At 38.4% G+C, this 14,399-nt stretch overlaps 1 protein-coding gene across 10 annotated transcripts in view; it reads left to right on the top strand.

The window, feature by feature from the left end:
* The window catches only part of rptor (regulatory associated protein of MTOR, complex 1), a 207,349-nt gene that overhangs the window by 18,672 nt on the left and 174,278 nt on the right, over positions 1-14,399 (top strand). For all 10 annotated transcript variants that reach the window (XM_049479593.1, XM_049479592.1, XM_049479589.1 and 7 more), the window contains exon 3: positions 9,901-10,003. In XM_049479593.1, coding sequence (XP_049335550.1) covers positions 9,901-10,003 — 103 coding nt within the window. The remainder of the gene's footprint in view (positions 1-9,900; positions 10,004-14,399) is intronic.

Here is a 14,399-nt window from a genome sequence, read left to right as displayed (position 1 = left end):
ACATTTACATTTTACATTTATGGCATTTAGCTGACACTCTTATCCAGAGTGACTTACAAGGTTATTTCTATTACAGAGGTGGGTCAATGTAATGTTAAGGGTCTGCCCCAAAGACTCTTATTGGTATAGTGCAGCATAGTCACCCAGACCAGAATTATTCATTTTAAATGTTCTTTTACAAAACTAAATATTTTAAACAGTTCCATAAACGATATAAATTGACCTGAAATACTTAGTTTAAGTATTCATAAGAATACTCTATTGCACAAGACAGACAAGTTTGACATCAATTTACAATATGTTATTCCTGAGGCACATTAGAGACATTGAAGTATTAAACTCATCCACAGTTCTCTTCTTTCTCCTGTTAAAAAACACATTCAGTTCTGTGTGCATTAAAATTATCCTTCAAGCTACAGTATTAATACATTTAAACAGGGATATAGTCACTGCTCACCTCGTATCCGGAGATTTAGTGAGTTTTATCACTCCTAAATGAATGATTCTGCACCCTGGACTGATTCTGGACTCGTCTGGGGGAATTATTATGAGTGAATAATTGCTGTTTGCTGTTGTTTGTTACTTTACTCTGATAAAAACACTCATACGGCGAAAGACAGCAGCAGGAACTCCTTCTGTCCCTCAGGAGACAGATGCTGTGAATCTACAGATTTGAGCTAGGTTGCCTTCACTCTAGCTTGTTTTGCTAACTGACTAGCATTAGCTAGCATTCTGTGTCTGCTTCTTTGACAGAGCTGTTCTACACAGTGCTCCGCAGCGCCTCTAGTGGTATGGCGGTATGTGAAAAATGCATATCGATTCAAAATTTCCCTAATGGTATACTGTATGAACAAGTATACCGCCACCCCCTAAAACAGCTCCAGTGTAAAGCTTAAGACACCAAACATGTCTTTATTACTGTTTGGATTAAAGTTGGGGACAATAATTTAATTTATTTGCTGTCCTTTTTTTTTTCTTTTTTTTTTTTTACTTGAACGTGGCTGAAGTTCAATTCATTTTCCAGTTTTAGTCAGTTTTAGGTTTAAGTTAGCATCATGCTAATTATCATTGTTGTAAACACATACCACATAATTGTAGCTTCAGTGTAAAACTAAGGAAAACAAAGAACGCTCTAACTACCTTTGAGTTTGGACGCTTTAATTATTTTATTATTTGCTGTACTGTCACTTTATTGTGTCTGGGAAATGAAGTGTTTGTGGAATTTCAGAACTCCTGAATTAAGAGAAGTGAGTTCCTTGTGGCTGCTGTTCTGCCTGTTATCTTCAGAAGTGTGTGTGAAAGAGAGTGTGTGTGTGTGTGTGTTTCCCCTGTGGGGTTTTCCCTGCCCTCAGACTGCGTTGTCTACATCCTCAGAAACACAGAGGATCAGACGCTGTAATTGCTCAGCTTGTCCTCGTCTGTTAGCGTTCTCTTAGTCTTGTGCTCTCAGTTTCTGCCACCCGTAGAGACTGTTTATGTTTTGCTCCTTTAGCCAGTAATAAGGTGTTTAACCTTTTCAGAGCTCTGCTTTTGACTCACTCTCATATATGCATGTATGAGAAAAGGTGAAATAATATTTATTTATTTTTGCTTATTTTATTAGCTGTTTTTAGCTTGCTAACTTTGTTGCCAAAGATTCAGAGCATTTTTATCCAGAGTTTACTCAGAAGAGTGTTATACAGAAAACACATGTTAAGAAATGTCAACAGAGTATTGTCAGGCTGGTTTGAGATGACAGAAAGACTACAATAGCGTATTTTTCACACTATAAGGCGAACCGGATTATAAGGCACATTTTATTCAACACTGGTCGTAACTAGTAGTAGGAACAGGGGTCACCAGAGACTGTAAAAAAGATGGACGTCGTGTCGCCGTTCCCATTCATTCAATGAAAATGAAGCCAAAATCTACCGCCATGTTGGTGATCCTGAAACCTGAGTCTGCGCAGTAGAGACCAGAGGAGGGAGAAAGACTGTGGAGAGACAGCCTACTTATTTGAGTAAACCCACCCCTAAGGGCTGTTTCAACAGGGCTCACACAGTCTATGGTCCCACCCATACAGTCATTGGTCCCACCCTGGCTAGGTGTAACCCAGCCCTCTTACAATAACCACACCTTTTTGAATAGAGCTGAATAACGTTTTATAAAAAATGAATTCTAAAAAATAACAATTTGACAATATAAGCAGAGGTTACACTAGCTGTTACATTTAAATAATGGAGGTAGAATTACAGTATATTGGAAAAAAAACGTGATTTAAATTTGTCTGCTTTGCCATTGAAACCTATGGGGACGGGTGGGGTTAAACAGCTTTCTGAACCCGAACAGCAGGGGGCGCCCGACCTGTGGTGGCTTCACTTTTGAGAGACGATGCTCTGTCCAGCTATACACAGTCTATGCTCGCAACACGTTGACTTACAGCAGTATAGACTTGTCTTTAAGGAGAGGCTTCTTACTGGCATTTTTCAGCAGGATAATGCTCACCCACACACAGCAAAACATTACCAGGAATGTCTCTTTCAGATTACAACACTTCCTTGACTTGCCTTTTCTGCAAATCTATTATCAAGTAAACATTTATTAAACCAGCATTTATGGGATGGCAGTTAAGCAACGAACGAGTGTGCAAGTTTTTTTTTTGTTGTTAGTAAAACAAGCGCATGCAAAGCCACATTTACACCTGAAGTGTAGGCCTTTAAAAGTTAAGATTACTCACTTTGGTTAAATACCAAGTACTTATCATCTTATTGATGTGCATGTAGCACATTTCCCCCACTGAAAATTATCTAAATTAGCCCACTTCATCATGTCTGGCAGTGCATCATTGAGAGCATTGTTACTTTCGTGATCGGTGGCATGACAGCATGACCATCAGGGACTGTGAGTGTCTCCATCTGAGACTGATGAGTAACTTCTCGGCAGTGATTGGGGTTGGCGGAGATGATAATAGACTCCCCATCTGGATTTCTTCTCATCAAATGCCACGTTTTCCTTCTGCGACTGAGCAGAACATCGACACTCCATCTTCTCACTCATTGCCATGCATACAAGCTTTTTATGCAGTTTTAATTGTACTTGTTTGAACCCTTTTGTAAGAAGAAACATGCTATTACGACGTGCGTTGTTTATTCACAGGTAAGGATTGATAAAGATTTTCATAACCGCCTACATGTGTTCCCGTACTGTTCATTTATTTTAGGATAAATCATCTTAACTCTAAGGTAAAACAGTGCCTCAGGCACACCCAGGCAGTGTATTCTTAACCATTTGGTTTTAAACTCTTATTGACATAACAGAAAACACCAGGATGATGTAGTTGATGGAATGGAATGCTACATTGTGTGTGAATGTAAAGGCATATATTTATTGGGGAAACTGTACAATAAAAAAGAGGCCCTAGTACTGTGTTGGGCTCTTCTTGCCGTAATACCAGATAAGAGACAGTTCTGTATGGTATCCTCTGGCACCTTTGCCCACAGAGATTTCAGCTAGGCCTCTAGATTCTGCACACACGTAGGTTGCTGAAATGACGTCCTTGCTTGTGCTGTAAATGTAGTTTATACCAATTAGTGGTGGGCGATATGGCCCTAAAATTATATCTTGATATTTAGTGGTATTTTCGCGATAACAAAACTCTTGTCGATACAACAAAACACTGAGTAAAAAAAAATAATTAAGAATACACTACTACTACAAAGTGAAAATTACATTTTATTATTGCATACATCCCTAACTGATATATTAAAAATATACAAGAATTTTATCGAATTTGTAACAGAAGTCAATGATCCAGAATGTCATGATACTAATAATGCTCTCCAGTTGATTCTCGCATCGTATTCAAAGCTCTTACATTCACCTACAAGGTGATATCAGAACAGCTCCTTCCTACCTGCACTCACTCCTGAAGGCTTACGCTATCTCCCGGCCGCTGCACTCCTCTAATGAACGTCACCAATGATAGAACAAACTTCCTTCCACTACCAGATCAGGAGAATCTCTCACTATCTTTAACTCCTGAAGACAGAGTTCTTCAAAGAGCACTTACTCTCCTAACACCTCTAACACACTAACTACTTCTAACCTCATTCCCTTCTTCCCCTCCTTCACTCCTCTATCCTTTTATTCCCTTTGACCTCCTTTAGGCCCTGTCTAAAAATGTTTTACTTTTAACTTCTATTACTTTTGTACTTCACTATTGTAAGTCGCTTTGGACAAAGGCGTCTGCCAAATATAATGTAATGTAATGTAAATGTAAAATATCTCCAGGATTAAAGTAAAATGAATGGATTTCCTTGCTGTGTGTGGACGAGCATTATCCTGCTGATGAATAGTAGGGAATAGTCCCTGCCAGTAGGGAGCCCCACCTGAAAAGCTAGTTTATACTTCTGTGTAGAGTCAACGTGGCGTAGCCTTCGTTCGTATGTCCACAACTTTGCCTTGCTAAAGGTAAGAGCACAAGACTTTGTGGACCAATTGCAGCTGCTGGTGTGAATGTTGCGTACTTACATTTATGAGAAGGTGCATGTTGGTCTATGGTATAAGTTGGAGGCAGAAGTAGAAATTGGTCTTAAAAGGCAACACTTGTGGCTGCAGGATTGTCCTGCACATGATACTGAGCTGTTAGTATCCCAAATGTCACTACTAGGGGTGACCAATAGGGCTGCATTGATTAGTCGACGCAATTGACAATGTTGACGTGGAATTTCATGGTTGGGGCGCCCTTAAAAACAGTATCTGTCCGAAACGTAACTACATGCAACTTTTGCAGTAATCTGGTCTGTGTTATGTGTGTTATGTCAGTGAAGAAGTTTTTGTGAGGAAGCTTTTATTGGTTTAGATGTCTGTTACCATTCACCACCACTGTAAACAGTTCTCTGCAATGGAGCGTTTCACATCAAACCCAAATTAAATGACTTTATATGTTTCTATCTTAACAATTTAATAAAGGCATTAAAATACAGTATTGGAATTCCATTTTAAGACTAGAAGTAATGGGTCATGTTAATGGCTTGAACTCCAGAGAAATTATCATTTACAATGATTTTCCCAGTTTATCGAGCACTGTTAGAATCATTTAGGATTGATTTTAACATTCTAAAATCAATGCAGTTGAGTCTCTGCCTTCAGATGTACTTTTGCAGCTGCATTGGGCAGCTTTTTTTTAGAGCAGTATTGATCAGGATGGATTGACGTCGGCTGAGTTCTTCATGCTGCTGTCATTTTCAGGCTGGCTGTGTTGTATTAAACTCTGAACCATTCGGTGTCTTACCATCTTGATCTTTGTGACTCTATTGGTATTCTTTTAGTGTGACCCTAATGCAGTGGTCCAGAACCACCTCACTGACTCTGTCAGTAACAGCCCAGCTCCAGAACTTTTGTGTTGTGTAGATACAGTTCTGCTGCTGAGTAACATACCAATGCCTGCACTGCTGCAGGGAAAGAATGTGATGTTTTAAAACTTCGGGACAGGTCAGTGCCCCTGTGGCCAGGCCTTTGTGTTAGCTGTCAGGCTCTATCGTTGTGATCCCAACCTTCAGAACGTTTGAAAATCTTTTAGAAACCAACTTTTAGGAGTTTCAGATAAGTTATTTCTATCTCTTAGTCTCTACAAAGATATATTTTGATGCTGTTCATTTTAGCAGCACCAGAAGCAAGTTGTAGTTCTATAATTAAAGACTGTATTCATGTGTCTGTAATTCTCTGCAAACTTTATTTCCCCACCTTTTACCCTGTTCTTCAATGGTCAGGACCCCACAGGACCACCACAGAGAAGCTTTTATTTGGGTGGTGGTCATTCTCACTACTGTAGTGACACTGGGTGACATGGAGTTGGTCTGTTAGGAGTGTGTGTTAATGCTGGTATGAGTGAGTGGATCTGAGACAATCAATGCTGTACTGTGAATAGTTCACGGAATAGAAGTATCCAACCACCAGTCTACTTTGGTCAGCATCCTGTGGATGCTGATGGACTAGAGGATGTCCAACACAAGCTATGCAGCAAAAGATGAGCTTCATATCTACAAGGTTCCTTGTTTTTGTGTATAAGATACTGTGTTTTGAATAAGGCGGACTGGATTGTAATGCACATTATGTGACAGTAGTGAGGGACAGGGGTGTCTCCATGTTTTCCTTCTAATTCAGCAGGTCTCGCCGCTGGGTAGTGGTGGAAGGGTAACTAAATTAAGTAAAGATATACTGAATAAACAACTGTAATTAAAAAAAAAAAAAATTAGTTCAAAGAGATTTGTCCCCTGAAGTCAAAGAAATTTCTCTCCTGAAAACTATTTGTCTGAGTAAATCTCTTTTGTTTATTTAGAGTAAGCTTAGATTTTCAGATTTCCACTAAGGCTGGGTGCAGCAGCATTAGCATTAGCAGCTACGACAGTGCAACACTAAGGAACCCTGTGTCCCTGTAAGCCAGAATGTTCGCTCCACGAGCTTGCTTTAACATGGTAAGCATACAGGCTACAGTCTGATATAACCTACTCACCTCTGAACGGCCAAAGAACTAGTAATTAGAGAGTAATGCTAATGATCCTCTAGCAGTGCTAGCCAAGCTTAGCAGCAGGCTACAGGCCGATGATATTCACCGCTGAATGGTAAAAAGGGTAAGCGCTAATGCTAATGCTGCTCCAGTCTCAGTGCTGGAGAACTAAACTCAAACTCCTGTATAATGCTGTACTTCAGCTGCTCCTTACAACCTGACTGATAAAATTCATACATAAGGTGCACTGGATAAAAAGGCACACTAATGATTTTTGGAAAATTTTAAGGATTTTAAGTCTCACTTTATATCTACAAGCTAGAGTAACTAGCTAAAAGTTTCTAATGAAGTGTACAGTGAATAGACACCCATACCAACACAACACACTGTAACATCTACCATCCCACCTAATCCTCCCCAACTCAACTCCTCAAATCCTTGAAAATGCACTGGATGGAGGATCATCATTGCAGAGAACATAGTTGCACTGCTCCACACCTTAATACGGGGGGCTTTTCAGCCCTCTAGTCCACACCTGTAATTGTGATAAAAATTCATAGAAGGTTTATATAGCTTACTGTGTGTATTAATGAAGGGGTGTCCATAAACATTTGGTTATAAAGGGTATGGGAAGCTTTCTTTTTTATTGTATGTAAACATATGGACATTAGATTTTTTTGTTTTAGAGCTGTCATTGAAAAATGAATTTTATATTCATAAAAATATAATTAAAATAAATGCCTTTTATTTGTGAAGAACATGTAGGTCATGCCCACATTTATAACTACTCAAAATGTGTAGAATCAGGTGAAGCACATCAGCTGCAGATGAGTAGAACATGATCAGAGAGAATTTTGGAGGAGCCTGTCTTATTAAAACCTCTTATTCTAGACTTTCATAGACTTAAGTTTGGTTTGAGTTTGATTATTAAAGCGAGTGACTCACTATAACCAGACTCACAGCCTGAAGACTGTAGATGCAGAAGTGTCTGAGAAATGGATGTATAAGATCTCAAAATAATTGGAAATCAGCCATTTCAATATCTGGAAAATTATTTTCAACACTGAGAACATTCAAAACACTTGCCGGCATGGCCAGATATGGTCCTCCCAGTAAGTTTGGCCCAGTTTGGCCCAAGAACAGGAGTCTCCAGCAAAATGAACAGATCATCACAGGACCTAGGGGTAGCTCTTGGCACAGTTCATGCCAAGGTACATGCATCTACCATCAGAAATAGACCAAACAAGTTTGACTAACTGGACCCAAGATAAAAATCTAGCTATTTATACCTTCATCTCTAATGTTTTCCCATCAATATTCTGATGTCTCAGCAATACTGTTATTGCTCTCCTTATCCTGATCTGTAATGAAGATAATTTTACAAAGCCACAAAGTTTCAAATGGGTCATAAACATGCTTTAACCTGAAACAGCAGATTCTGACAAATGGTCAGTCGAGGACTGGTGAGAGACTGTTAGATAACAGTAGGGTGGTCATGCTTTCCACTTTGTGCCGTGTCTAACGCCTCTGGCTTGAGAAATCTTAAGCTTTTCAGTGTTTTTTCCACACTGTAATAGAGAAGTTGACATTTTTCTTTACACACTATTGTCTATCTGATCTCTAGATTCACACTTTATTTCTGAAATTCTCTGTTGGAGTTTTATATTTTTCTGTGATTGCATGATTGTACACTCTGTGCCAAAAATAGCCTAAAAACAACACACCAAAATTGCTGCAAATCTGTTTTGTCTGATTAGACAAAGAGTCTTACCACAAGAGGGTGTAACATTGCTCCCCTTTACCCTTTGGTTAGTAGTGAATGGAGTGAAAAGTTTTACGCAAAAAAATAAGAGGCATAATAACTAACTAATTCTAACTAACTAACTCACTAGCTTACTGACTAGGTAACTAGCATACTTTAAGCATGAATATATAGCACACCTCGCTAACGTGCACTTTTTAATGGAGTGAACCACTAAACATAACATTTTAACATAAAATAAAAATAACATTAAGCAAAGTTTTATAAAATTAATTGGAAAAGTACCTGCTGCTGCTGTGCTCTGGAACCCATTTTCTCCACCATGTTTGGAAGAGCGCTTAAAGCTGGCAGGGTGGGCGTGACATGTCTCAAGACAAGGGTCCAGGATACCTGTCAGACCAAAATCAGATGACCAATGTAGATTCAAGGGCAGCGCCTTCTTCTAAGCCCCGCCCACCCCGTGAAAACTGTGCCAAAACTTAGAAACAAAGAAATTAAGCAGAAGAAAACACGAGATTCCAGAAGCAAAAGTCTTTAGCAGCAAAATCCACAAAAATCAACAGACAATCTAGAAAAACTGGCAAAATCTAAACTGAAATCATTTCGAAATAACTCAAACAACAAATAATATCCAAAAAGAACTTTGAGAGTATCTTCAATTGCAGTCGCATAGACCATCAAAAACAGTATGAGGAAACTGGCTCTCATCAAGACAGGAAAGGAAGAGCAAGAGTTACGTCTGTTGCACAGGGTAAGTTCATCAGAGTTACAAGCCCAGCTAAGAGCACCTATATGCAGCTTCACAGAGAATTTTTGGTTAGTTTAACACTTTTAAGTTACTACATGATTCCTTATGTGTTCCTTCTTATTCTGGATGACTTCGATAATAATTTATAAGGTAGGAAAAAGTAAAATTAAAACATTGAATGAGAAGGTGTGTCCAGACTTTTGACTGGTACTGTATATGGATTCCCATATTGTACTGTAAACTGCTTGGTAAGAATAATATAGTGTATTTTTCTGACTGTTTTATCTGGTGGTTTCTCCGGTGTGTTGCTGGGTTCACAGCTACTGTATATCGCAGTCGTTCATCTTTGTTTGCTGAAGGGTCCCCTCGGCCTGCGCTATCAGCGGCCAAACTTCTGTCAGTAACGACCCGGCAACATGACCTGTCAATCACACCACATCCTGATGAGCTGCTTTCACTCGTTCTTAGCACTGTGATGGAGTGATTTCATCTCTCTGTTATCTCTGCACTCTTTTTCTCTCTCTCTCTGCTCGTGTGCATCTTTTTTTTTCGCTTCGTATCTCGAGTTATTGATTCATAGGTTGTCACTGCTGTGTGTATGTGTATGCACGTGTGTGTGTGTGTGTGTGTGTGTGTGTGTGTGTGTGTGTTTTTGACTGCTTTTCAGAAGCAGTAAAGTTTCTCTGACCCGCTGTGACTCTCAGCTGGACCGTTGGGTCTCTCCATGTTTCAGTTTTATTGTTGGGTTTTTGTGAAGCCTCCAGCTGAAGCAGCTCTGAGCTGCTCCTGACCTCACCACTGTCCATCATTCTATCCACTGCAGAGAGAGAAAAGTTTTAGCTTTAGTTACACCGTTATTAATCCTCTCTCTCTCTCTCTCTCTCTCTTTCTCTTTCTCTGCAGATGAAGACAGTGAGTGTGGCGTTAGTTTTATGTTTAAATGTTGGCGTTGATCCTCCAGATGTGGTGAAGACGTCTCCCTGTGCCAGGCTGGAGTGCTGGATAGGTAAGAGCCCTTCATCTTTCCATCCATCCCTTAATCTGTCCATCTTTCCATCTATTTCATTCCTCAGTTTAGTCCTCCTTGACTCTGTCTTAAGCCTGTTTCATGCAAATTTTAATTTATCAATATGCTTTCATTCAGTCCATATCATACCTGTCAAGTCTCTCGTTTTGGCCGGGAAACTACCGTATTTTACTCCTCTTTCCCGCCGTCCTCCGGTATTAGTATTTTCCCGTAAATTTCCCGTATTCTATTAAGATTAAAAAATATATATTATTGAGGAGACAGGACACTGACCGCGCTGTGTCTCTTAACCAATCGTGGAGCCGGTTCAAGGAGAAAGTCCCGCCTTTCAGGAGAAACAGCCAATCAGCTTGCAAAGGAGGGTCAGTGTGGGGAAGCCCCCCGTCGCTGTGAGTTCAGGCAGCTAGTCGGAGCTGTTGATGTTAAAACATATCTAGATATACAGCGATTTTTCTTAAAGAAAGGTAAGGGTAGGCTAATCATGTAAACTGTGATAAAACACACAGATTAAACCTTTTAAAATAAAAAAATACAGCTTGTGACTCTAGAAAATGTGGAGAGGACCGAAATTAACTGAACTAATCAGGGGTGGAGTGATCAAAAGAAAGAAGTATTAATTAAAAATTATTAATTGTGTAGGCCCCTTAAGACTAATGTTTACTGATGGAATATATCTGGTCCATGTCCTTTTAGTAAAAGCTCATAATACTATTTTTAGGTCACCTACAGTCATTTTGCAGAATTTGTGCACCCTTTGTTCAATTTTAAATCTATTAAATAAATAAAAAATATATATTATAAAAGAGTGCATTTATGGCAAAAAAGACATGAAATCTTAACTTTTTTTAATATCTAGAAAAGGATTTTTAATTTGGCTGTATTAAAAGAATGACATATGTAGGAATGTCCACAACATTTCAGATTCTGATAATCTAATTGCAGTGTGTAAGTGGTTCACTTGTGGTTATTTTAGATTTTTTGTAAACCTGTCTTAAAATGTAAGGGATACTGAACCTTCGTTGGGCTGGTGGGACGGCTTTAAGCGGACAGAGGAAAATATCCCTTATTTTTAAATCTAAAACTTGACAGGTATGGTCCACATATTAATTTATCTCTCCATCCATCAATTCATCCATCTGTCTATCCATCCATACATTTAAATTCCTCAATTTAGTCTTCCTTTACTTAGGGTTCACTCAATCCATGCAAATATTAATTTGTATGTCCATTCATCTATCCCTTAGTTTATCCCTTAACCTATCCATTCATCCATCCATCCATCCATTCCAATTCCATTCCTCATTCTATCACATTCCATTGCTCAGTATATCTCTCCATCTTTTGGAATGTCTGTTAATTAATTAATCTCTTTATTTAGTCTAGATATTAATATATATTATATATTAATATACTAATATATCTCTCTCTGTCTTTCCATCCATCCTTCCATCCATTCACCCATCCATCCATCCATCCATCCATCCATCCAATAGTTAATTCTTAGTCTCTCAGTCTCTCAATCCTTAGTCTGTCAATCCATCCATCCATCCATCCATCCATCCTTTTCTCAGTTTATCCCTCAATCTCTCAGTCTGTTAATCCAGATATTCATTTATCCCTTTCTGTCCATCTGTCCACCAATTCCATTGCTCATTCTGTTACATTCCATTGCTCAGTATCTCAATCTCATGGAGTGTCCATCCATCCATCCATCCATCCATCCATCCATCCATTGATCTTTTTCATTCAGTCCAGATATTAATGTATCTATCTCATCCATCTGTTCATCCATTAATTCCATTGCTCATTCCATCCATCCATCCATCCACATATTCCATTCATGATTTTATCCCTCAGTCTTTGACAGTCTCAATCTGTCTGTTAATCCATCCATCCATCCATCCATCTAATATCCATATCCATAATCTCTTTCTCAGTCTATCCCTCCTTTCCTCCAGATATTCTTTTATGCCCCTCTCAGTTCGTCCACCCATCCATTCGTCAATCAATCTATCCATCCACTATCCCTCCATCTCTGTCTATTAATCCATCTCCGATGCTGTCCATCCATCTGTCCATCAATTTCATTCCTTATTCTATTACATTACATGGCTCACTTTTTCCTTCCATCTTTAGATGTTCATATATTAATGTATTTATCTCTCTGTCTGTCCATTTATCTATCCATCTATTCTATTCTTTAGTCCATCACTCAATCGGCCTATCCACCCATCAGTCCCTTCCTCTACTCCTCAGTGTGCCGTTCCATTCATCCCTCTGTCCACCGGTTCCACAGCCTGTCCATCTTAAACATTCATTTATCCATTCATTATATTCCTCACTGCATCCATCCATCCATCCATCCATCCAACAGACTGTCATTCCATCCATTCATCTGTTCATTCATGCTTCCTATTATTTGTCTCATCAGTCCAAACTTCTATTTTTCTATAATCCATATTTCTATCCATCCATCTATCTATCCAGTTTCCTAGTTTATCCATCTATTCAACCATCCACCTATTGAATTCCTACTACCCCTGACCAATCCTCAATATGACCATGTTTTTATTCTGTCCATTCACTCTGCTTTCTCCTTATCTGTCAGTTCTACCATTCAGTAAATCTGTTCATCTATTCCTGTTTTGCCTACTATTTGTCTGTTTGTCTCACCAGACTGCTCAGTTCTCCATGTATTTAATTTCTGCTTTTGTACGTCCATCTGTCCGTCTGTCCACTCACCCTCATGACCTCGTTTCAGAGACTAATGACTTGATTACCTGTTACAGCCAATAACATAACAGATTGGACGAGAAAAGAAAATCCAATGCGGTGCACATTATGTGGTCAGTGATCAGTGTAGTACTTCCTTTATGGTGCAGCTGTAGGGAATTCAATTATTTATTAAATTGTTGCTGTGATCAATATTAATATTTAGCTGGGCTCTCGTTTAATGAATCTAATATAATCAGGGTTGCCTTTTTCTCACCCTCACAGTCGTCCTGCTGCTACAAGCAAATCCACTGCCCCCCAGTTCTTCACTGCGAGCGAAATAAAGCAATATCACCTGTACTGCGTTCAGCAGTAATGTATGACATGCTTGCGGTGCACAATTATGAATTTCTTGATCCATAAACAATTGATTTTCTTTTTTCGTTGATTTACTACTTTTTCAGACGCCTGGCCGGCCTTCATCTTTCACGTCTGATAAAGTCACCGACCTTCTCAATAGAAATTGCACTGCAAACTATTTTAGTTGCTTCATTATTCTTTAACCCTTTACCATCTTTACCAAGAACAAAAGCAATGGAGTATTTCTTTTTTAGTATTTATTTGTTTGAAGCAATAATGCAAACAATTTTAAGGACTTGTGCCCTAACCATCCATATCCACCCTATCAGTGTTACAGCAACAGAAAACAATAGAATACTCTTGATATCACAAGTCATCGCCATGTAAATTATCCTCATGAACTGGAAAACAAAAATAACATTAATATCAGTCACTTTTAAAATCTATTAATAGACTATCTTTCTGTACAGAAACATTTAGAACCAATCAGAAACACAGATTTAGACTCAGTTTGGTCACATCTAATTCAAACTCTACAGTAAATAACATAATAATCAAACACAAGATAAACAAACAAAGAAACATAAATAAATAAATAAATGTAAATGTGCACATATGTTCATGATTCTGTTTTCTGTTTAGCTATGTTTTTGCGTTTTTGTCATTTTTCAGATTATCAAAAAACTTTAATATCAAACAAATATATAAAAAGTACTTTTTAAATGATGCTTTCGTTTAAAGGAAATGATGATCTTCATTATTAAATGATAAAAATCTATCCAGACCAATTTATCCCTGTGTGAAAAAGTGTTTGTCCCCCCCATGAATTAACTGAGTTTAATCACACTTGAAAAAAATTGATTGCAGTTGTTGCCGCCAACCAAGTACTATTAGGATTATTAGCTGGATTATAACGTGCACTATCAAAAAAAAACATTTATTTTGTGGTCTATTTTAATACATAAAGTGCACTAGATTTATAATTTGCATTATGCGACACTAGTTTTTCAGCAGCCAGCAGCCAGACCTGTACCACAAAGCTAAGATAAGAAAACACTGTAATTGTTAAAAAAAAAAAAAAATTATTTTAAAGTCAAATGATTACTGGATGTTAATCTACACAGACTTCTGTTTATTTACAGTAAGATTAGATTTCCTGATTTCCACTAAGGCTGGGTGCAGCAGCATTAGCATTAGCAGCTTGTTTTAACATGATAAAAACATGCAGGCTACGGTCCGATAATACTCCTCTCTGAATGGTGAAAGAGCTAGCACTTAGCGCGATTAACGACTAATGCTAATA

The sequence above is a fragment of the Astyanax mexicanus genome, chromosome 5 (genome assembly GCF_023375975.1).
Source record: "Astyanax mexicanus isolate ESR-SI-001 chromosome 5, AstMex3_surface, whole genome shotgun sequence".
Lineage (NCBI taxonomy): Eukaryota > Metazoa > Chordata > Actinopteri > Characiformes > Acestrorhamphidae > Astyanax > Astyanax mexicanus.
This window is presented reverse-complemented; position numbering and strand designations above follow the sequence as displayed.